The following is a 9,765-nucleotide window of genomic DNA, read 5'->3' on the forward strand; positions in this document are numbered from 1 at the left end:
CAGCAAAGATTGTACATATCTCACATGTTAATCCCAGGATTCGAATCCATACAAAATAATGGGCATAGGTGATAAGTCTTAACACTTGGGACAATGACCCTTTTGAATTACAACAAATCGGGCTTCAACTCTCCAACAAACAATGATCATCAATCCACATGCTGTGAGAAGAATGATCACCACTCCTTTAATGACTGCAGATCAATATGCAACCCAAGTTTCTAGCCATACATTAAAATTAATTACCCAGAAGAAATATTATTACTGTTGACTGACCACTAATTGGCAATATTACAATTTTTACGGTGTGCCAAATAAACTTCGTATCACGCCAAATCATTGAAGCTCCCTCATTTAATGATATATCGAATAAAAAAACTCGGATTCGCAATATTACAAATTTATTTTTTATTTTTTGCCAAAAATGGAACACCAAGGCAAAAGAACAAAACTGTATGAAACTGAATTAAGTATTGTTTGATTACTATTATCTATCCGGGTATTGGATTTCAATTGGATGTATTTGAAAGGTTTCATGCATGAACATTTTTCAAACAATTTCTGGGGTACTATCAGCTGTATTTCCAGGTAGTGCAGTTGGGGACAGGACAACTGCATCGAATAACTATTTTTTATAGTAGGAATCTATGCTCGGCCTTGAGGTAATTGAGTGTGTGCTTTTGTTCTATTCATAGCCAATATCAAAAAGATTGGACAATTTTATTCAGTTATTTGATTGGTATATATATATTCATGCACTATATCAGTTGAATATTGGTGTTTGAGCGATACAAAAATTACAATTACAAAAATTTAACAATTTATTCAATCATTACCAACCAGTAATTTGATTTTTTTTTTCACCTTCATAACAATCCAAAATATTTGACAAATTTATGTTGCAAAATTACTGATATATAAAAATAATCTCTTGTGTGAGACAATCAGCATACAAAATACCTAATTGATCATACATAACATATAAATGCGAATATGAAACATTTTTCAAATGGCAAATTAAGTTTACTGACAGTTCCAATAAGCCACACCAAAAATCGAAAACTGTCCCTCTGGCATAGATGTGATATTTCCTAGGATAAGTCCTGATCCTGATGATTCGCTTGGTGTCATGGCCAACTTTATCTACCCAGGCTGAAAACAAATAAAACTCCGAAAGAAACAAATGTTCAATACAAATTAATTTTTACATGAATTTCAGTCACCGTTATTTTCCATAGTTTCAAAAAGTAAATTGGCAGCCAGGGTTTCATTTTTATCACACGCCATATAAAATTGTAGAGCGTCTTCTTCTGGAAATCCGAGCGCTTTTAACCTATCCACTGCCGCTTTATCTTCTGACGAAATCTGAATGTATTGGGTGCCTGGTGGAGGGCCAGTCCCCCCAGCTCCCCCCCCTTCCGCAGGCTGCTCAGTGCTCCCAGCAGCCTGACCTTCTGTGCTATTGATGAGCTGAATAAAAGCAGCTTGATTACGACTAATCTGCTCCAATAATTGTGGATTTGAATTTCGCAATTCCTGCATAAAAATTTGCAGATATGAAGGATTTTCTCTCAAAGCTTGACACATTCTCTGAAACTCTGGTTGATTACGTAAAAATTCGAAAGGATCTTCAGAACTTGCTGGTGGGTTGGTTGCCGCAGGAGTTTCTTCGGAACCCGCAGCTGCAACTGCCGTTTCTCCACCCGCAGCAGGTTGTGGCGTCTGAAGATTTGAAGGAATTCCTGTTGTCAAATATTCTACAGCCCTGTCAGGATTATTGAAACTTGCCCGAAGAGCAGCTACCACATCATCTCTTGCAAATCCCATGCTGACAATGTTAGTGATATTCTGTTCATAGGCATCACCAGTTAAAAGGGCAGATGCTGCAGCTGATGCTATCTCAGATCCAGTTGCAGCAGCACTCGAAGTTGCGGGTGTGGTAGATGAACTTGTATCCATTTGTTCTGGAGGTTTTTCATCCTCTTTTGGTTTTGTATCTTCTGTTGTGCTAGGCTGCTCAGGAGTAGTTGTTGGGGCATCGGCCGCTTGTGTGGTAGTTGCGGACTGAGCTGGAGCGGAACATGTCGTTTGAGCTGGTTTGGGTTTAGAAACCATAGCAACAATGAAATTTTTTTCAACGATATTATATTCTGCCAAGGTTTTTTCATCATCTAACATTTTACCAGCATAAATTAACTTCTGTCCGTCGATAGGATACGCCTCCTTTCCTTTCTCATTTTCAATCTTCTCTTTCAAAGTTTTGACTGTTTGCTTCTCATCAATCTCAATGGTAAAAGTCTGCTGATGCAAAGTTTTTATTGTAACTATCATTTTTTTATATACTTTTCACTATTTAGGTCTGAAAAATAAAATAATTATCGAAAATAAAAAAAATATCATGCAATTTCAGAATTTAGTAAGTTCTCTTAACAAGCAGAAATTTTTCAGATCATCTCGTTAGCCAGTGATTCTCAAAGGGGCAATTGACAGAATCATATTAAACAATATGATTTAATATTTTATATATTGTATTTATTATAAATGTTTTATTGTTTTTTATTTTAAATTCTGTGTCCTATCGTTACGTAACAATAGAGGCAGACACTATTTGCTGCAGAAGAGTTAACATTGCCTTTATTCGTTAGGGTGACATGTTTTCAAACTTTCAAAAGCATAAAGTACACATTATGAAACAAAATTCACTTATATTTAAAGGAAGATATTTTTTTTCGTGTAAGTGCGTTGTGAGATTTGCCCTGATAATTTGGTGCCGCATGAACAAAAAATTTGGGAACTGTTGTTGTAGGTTATGTGTCTAACATACTTGGATTCAATTAAAACTGAACTGATGTACACAAAGATAGCATTTAACATATATTAAGAATATTCGGGTCTCGTGTGGTTTCGTACCTAACATACTTCTAATGGGCCTAGCATAACAATTTTTTGATATGTCAATCCTAACCCCATCTGACTACGCCATCCAAAAATTACGTCACTACGACATCACAATCACGTCATAGAGCTTGCCAAATATATGTACGATCGCCCGAAATGGCATCGGCGCCGACGATAAAGAACTGACTAACGTCATCGATCTTTCTCCTATTGGGATCGTTGCTACGAGAAAAATAGCTGTTCGATTTCGGGTGCTCGTCTACGCGTCTTGGATGTCAGTTCGTATAGTTTGAAGGGCTCTATTACGTCACTGTGACGCCGTAATGGCGTTATTTTTGGATGATGTAGTCAGGCGGGGGTTAGGATTGACACATGAAAAAATTGTTATGCTACGCCTACTAGAAGTATGTTAGGTATAAAACTACATGAGACCCGAATATTCTATGTTGTGAAAACTAAAAACAATTCATATAAATAAGAAATTGCTAATTCAAAACATAAATATAAGATATTTCAAGTCAGCAAGTGGTCTATATCAATCTGACAGTGGTTCTCAACCTTTTATGGCTCGTGGCCCCCTGTTTATCATTTCAGAGGTAGTCATAGTGTTATTTTGATTGGTATTTGCAAATCCCATTATGTTCAAATAATCCATGCATAAGAACAAGCGGAAACACCCTTTTCAAGCAATAAACTACTAAAAACAAAAAGTTTTCTTTTATTAAAGTGAAAAATAAAATCAGTTTTGCGCCCAGCATTGTGGTCCCCCTCCAACTGCTCTGTGGGAACCGCTGTGATAGGAGCTAAAGCATGCAGTAAATAAAAATTGGATATAATACAGTAATATAAGTTACTTATCACTAATACATAATTTTATCCTAATGCTGTCAAAGCCTTAAAGTGCTGGCTCTGCAAAATAATGGCATACGGTGATCTTCTGCCACTGACCAAACCACCAGCTGAAGAGCAGTGAACTATTTATTACAGTACGGTATTCAGGCTTTACAGTATTCTCACATGCTATTATGCGTACCCGTACCGGTACTGGTTTGTCTGTTTGTGTATAAATAAAAACTGGATTTACATTGAACTAGAGTCTAGACATTGAATCGCAGACAGATGTTACATTCCTCTAGTCTATTTTTATCTTAGTATTCTCTGTTTAGTGTAAGAGAGGAGATTTATTAGCACAAAAACAAAGTCAACGCTGCCGTATTACTTATAACTTTTCAGACTTTTATTCATAATTAGAAATAGCGTCAAACGCAATTTTTTTTTTCTCCTCTACAGTCAGCAAAATATGCTAATACGTGTCCAACTACAGAATTATTTTTTGTTTTATTTTGTTTAAACACAATTTCAGTCCTTTCAACAAACGCGATACACCTGACGTTTATAACTCATTACCGGTACTCCGCAGATTCACATTTCGAGTGCAACAGCGCCCCAACGCATTGGAAATGGCACATGATATCACGGTCATGATTTATGCATTTTCACGTTAGTGGACATAACGATCGTTTTGCCTTAGTATGTTTATCTTATTGGACACTTTAGTGGACATAACGATCGTTTTGCATTTTATGCTGGCATTCTTCTTATTGTTATCTTTCTTCGTCACCATCATTATAAAATCGCTTTTCTCTTCGAATACTGGACTAATTGCTTTGAAATTTTCAGTGGTTAAAGTTTGATTTTTTCTACAGAAATCCATTACTTTTATTTATTTCAAATATTTCTGTTAGCTCTGTGAGATTTGTTTTTGTTTGCTATGACGTCACCGAACCTTCTGCGGACGCATGATCACGTGCCATCGAACGTGAAACGGCGTGAAGGCGGATTCTAAAAATCGTTGCTCAAAAATGGTAAGTTTTTTTAGGTTACCGGTGATGCTAAAGGTACAGTAAACCCAAAGTGACTATAAACCAAGTGGGGGACATGCATTGGTAACGTTATAAGCGCTCGTGTGACGTCACACCAGCTATTTTGTGTCCAGAGTTCTACCGCCGTATGATCCTAACTAAGTGATTTAATAAACCTGCGATCGTTAAACAGCTGATTAAAAAAAAAACGATGCTCAATAATTCGGACCAAACTTTCGCAGGGGCAAAACGAATGAACATTTTTCTGAAAAATTAATTATCCGCAGATGTTTCTCGGATAACTCGGCTCGGCGGTATGGTCAGCATATACGAAGTGAAGGTTAAAGGTATCCAACTTCACTCGATAAATCAACTACACAAATAAGACCAAAATATTTAACCAAAAGATACACATTTTATTATTAATTTATTATAAAATTCCTGATGTAAGTATCGCTACTTGCGCAAAACCTATTTTAACAAACTGACAGAACTACAATACAAATTATACTACAGAAATTTGCACTATTTTTGCGGTCGGCTATGTCATGATATTAAAATATGCGTATCGCAAATTTTCAACAAAGTGTACATTGCTAAAATAATATTAAAAAAATATACTACATGCATGGAATGAAGGATAACGGAGTATATCAAGAACATCTAATAATCTGCAGTGTATAAAATAAGATATCATCTATTTGACTTGAGCTTTTGCCGCAGGTCTACTAGCTTACCGTTTTTCAATAATTTTTTTTGTCTCCTTTTTTGCGTGAATATTTAACTTTAAATTGAGAAAATGTTTCAAAATTTTGAAAGCGATATTGTGGCAAGATAGGAAATTATATTTCAAGCAACTTTATCTGTCAGAAAAGTATCAGGCGAACATATATTATGAAAGGCATTAATATTTGCGCGAAATATAGTTTATACTTCGCGCAAAAATACGATTGCGTTTTTGGATGGGTGGCATAAATATTGTGTGAAACTATCAATTTTCAAATATTTATCAGATGTGTAAGACCTAAAAAAAGTTAGTAGCGATTGTGGGCATTCATCAGGATTGACACTTTCCATAGAAACAAACAATTTGAACCCCGTGTCTTTTTAGGGTTCCCCCGGAAACATCAAGGCCAATTTTTCACTGTTGGATATCGATAAAATTACAATTAAGTTTTATCAACGAGAACGTAGAAGACATGATGATGTCGCTAGATCACCTAGTAAATATTTTACATTTTCCGACGCAAAAGCATCGAAATATCCTGCCAATAATAAGTTGATGAGAGCTGCAACACCAATCACGGCGGCTGGTTTTTAAATTTTGTACCTTATAATGTATATGCTTCGATGAAATTCATTAGGCCACACAATGTGCTAGCCATGAGATCGTTTACATCAGGGTAGTCCAAACCCAGGCCCGCGGGCCACATGTGCCGCTTCATTATCTGTTGCCCGCGTCACATTCGGAGAGTAATCGAAAAATCGCATTTGGTGTTGTTTTGTCATAAAATTAATCAGAAAAACCTTTTAACACATTTTCATCACTAATGTCACTGAATTAAATAGCGTTATGACCAGCTGGGGAAACTAGCGAAGTTTAGTGATGTGCTTGGCAGTCTAAATTGTTATCTGGCTTTCTAACTTTTTGGTCGGGAATATATGCTAACAATATAGGCATCATAGAAAACTAAAAATCGAATGCGGATTCAATTAGCCTAGATTGGCTATGCCTGATAACTATGTGTTTGCACAATAAAATTGTTTGTTTTGTATTGCCCTGTTTACCTATTCTTGGCACTATTGTGGCCCGCGGAGCCGACAACCTTGGACCACCCTGGTTTACATTCTATAATTTTTGGAGCAACTGTTGCAACAGCTCGTTAAATTAAGAAACATTTTCCGAGAAAATTCATTCCATCTGGAATGATGGTAAAAGTCTGCTGATGCAAAGTTTTTATTGTAACTATCATTTTTTTATATACTTTTCACTATTTAGGTCTGAAAAATAAAATAATTTTTGGCTTCTGGAATGATTAATGTAAAACGCAGGCTTTAAACTTTCGGCATGGTGTGAACAGGTATCATAATACCAGTTCAAATTGTACCTGATTTGAACGTATGCATTAGGTTAATGACGTTTCCCACTTGCGAAGGAAAGCGATATGTGTTTTTCATACGGATCGTTGCTACGTAATTGCGTAACAAGAATTAGGGAACGTTGTTGTTTAACTCAAGTTGGCGCAGTGGACAGTGTCAAGAATTGGAGAACATTGAATGAAATACCTTATACAATTTTACTGGTGCACGACAAATTATATCTAATGTCGAAAGCTATTCATAACCTATGCAAATGTGTCGATGTCATATTAGGTTAAAACAAGCAAATCGAAGTTTTTGTTATTTAATTCGAAAGCTTTTTAAAAAAATTTCACGCTTTTCAATTTTGCCGATTTTTGTATGATAATCGCGACATTTTATCTCCATGTCATAATTATAAATATTCTCCTAGATTGTCTTTCAAACAATATAAAATTTAACTGCATATAATATAAGGTTCGTGAGATAGGCGGTTTCAAAGTTGCATAATTCACACGGGATGATAAGATAACTATCGCAACTTTCACGAAACCGCACGATACCAGTATGATTTCACGAGGCAAATAGCAAAAGAAAAATATTGAAATTACCCGAAAAAAAGCAAAACAGTGAAAAATCTTCAAACAAATTGACGAACGAGACCTCCTGACGAAGCTAAAACAAACCGACGCTGTCGCGTTCCCCCGATTCGCTGGACACAAAATGACGTCCGATATGCATTATTGCACTCGGTGTCTCCACTTGGTTTATAGTCACCCTGGGTAAACCGTACTGCACTGCTTCTTCGCTTGGTGTGAATATATTTGTAGACTGTGGTATCTGCTATTATAATACCGTGATAAATCGAATTAGTTGGTTTTGCAAAGAAGAAGCGTCTGGCAAAAAAGGTAATGCGGTAAGTTAACGTACCACAGTGAAATTGACTTATTCCTTTCGTGATCTTACTATTGCAGTAATGTAGGTTTTCTTGCAAATTTAGCCAACCGTATTTGTTAATTTTGATAAGAGAAAATTGAATTAAGTTTTTATATTTCAGAGAAGAACCGTCCCACGATTGAATAGCAGGCCTACATACAGCAACAGGTACTGTAGTACTGGTAAGGCTTACCTAAGTACAGAAGTACGGTACCGAAGTGAATTACGCTCTCATCTTTTCGTTACAGTTCTGATGTAAACAACATAGATTTTTTAACCTATCTTGTTTTTTATTTGATAAAAGGAAATGAATTGAGTTCTTATATGACAAGGAAGAACCGTTCTGCGAACGAATTTCAGGTACCGGTACTGGTAAGTTACATTTCAGGTACTGGTTAGTTACCGTACCGCATATGATTATCGGGGAATTGATATTTCTTTTATCTTGCCCTGGTACCGTAATGGATAAGTGACTTGGATCACTTGGTATTTCAAATCACGTTGAAATTGGAAGTGGGACAAAGGAATAGGCTACCTGTCAATCAAGTCATCGATCTAGTCACACTAGAGTGATTTTGGTGTTTAGAGAGCGTTAATCTCCGTTCTCGGAGCGGGAAAGCGTTCGCCCGGGTAATGGAAATTTTTTCAAGTGACATAGAGAAAGAGAGATTTATTATTTGTAAATTTGAAAAAAACACAAAATACAATGATATAAATAAGAGAGCTACGCACAAATATATGGACACGTTAGACCAGAGCGAATCAGTCTTTACCGGTACCTTTGACGCTACCGGTACCCTCAAAAAAGTTCTGAATTTCCAGTAGCAAGAATTTTGCAGAATCAAAACGTACAGCCAGTCATGACACTGACTAAAATCCGTGTTCCCACGGATAAAAAATAATACAGCAAAATTTTAGACGAAATATCAAATTTCATAGAATTCACGCAAAATTTTAAAATAAATAAAAGTAATAGCCTTCTAGCGAAGAAATTAATCTTTAACCACTGAAAATTTCAAAGCAATTGGTTCAGTATTCGAAGAGAAAAGCGATTTTTCAAAAACGTGTCAAAGAACAACAACAACATAATATTGAAACGATCGTTATGGCCACTAAACGTGTCCAATAAATATAAAGCAATAGGAATAACGTTTCTTCGGTATGAACTGGAGGGAGCGATACGACCATGCGGTTATCAGAGTCAGCTCCCACCATGTTCGCACCAATTGAAATAAGTTCAAAATAAAAATATTTATTATTATAAAGCGGTTATAAATTAAAGAATTTTGTATATTTGGGGGGGGGGGGAGGACACTCGACCAAAGGTTTTGTCTGTTCTTAAATGGCAAATAGTTATTTGGAGTTCGAGTAATATTTGCCCACATCCTATAGATTTGGGTGTTAATAAAAACATTTATATTTCATCTAATACAAATATAGAAGTGGCAAGCCACGAATAGGAAATATTTGGCCCTATCAGGACATCACATTTAATCTTATTGACCAATTCCCATGTACTATAAGGTGGAAATGCAAGATTTTATGGGCATCTCTCAATGTCACATTTGGACTGCAGTTTGCAAAGCCAAGTGACTATAAAACAGTGATTATGAGAATGACTGTTGAATGATGATTTTAGTTGTATAAACAAAAATAAGAAATCCATTCCAATATAAATAATTGTGACACTTGAACGATTATCAAAAATATACAGATTTGAGAACATAGAGTCATGGACTGAAATATGAAAAAGTGAGGCGGAAATAAAGTCATAATCTCCCCCAAGAAAATTTAGGAGCTTGGATGAATATTTTATAGTCCCCTCACAATTGAGCTTTAAATACACCATGATACAACAACACCTCATTGAGTTGCCCAATATAACTAAATTAAACTAATATATCATAAGTAATAAATTCAAAAAAACTATCAAGCTCATGAATTAGCTAAGCACAGGTTTGAAATACATATTTACTGGGAATGAATAGCC

The 9,765-nt window shown here is 35.8% G+C and overlaps 1 protein-coding gene across 1 annotated transcript; it reads right to left on the minus strand.

Annotated features, from left to right (window-relative positions):
- Window positions 1–384: 384 nt before the first annotated feature.
- On the minus strand, window positions 385–2,380 carry LOC120336346 (UV excision repair protein RAD23 homolog A-like). Its single transcript, XM_039404015.2, has one exon. The coding sequence runs from the start codon at window positions 2,329–2,331 to the stop codon at window positions 1,216–1,218; it is 1,116 nt and encodes a 371-aa protein (XP_039259949.2). The 5' UTR covers window positions 2,332–2,380; the 3' UTR covers window positions 385–1,215.
- Window positions 2,381–9,765: the final 7,385 nt, after the last annotated feature.

Source organism: Styela clava, chromosome 2 (genome assembly GCF_964204865.1).
Source record: "Styela clava chromosome 2, kaStyClav1.hap1.2, whole genome shotgun sequence".
Lineage (NCBI taxonomy): Eukaryota > Metazoa > Chordata > Ascidiacea > Stolidobranchia > Styelidae > Styela > Styela clava.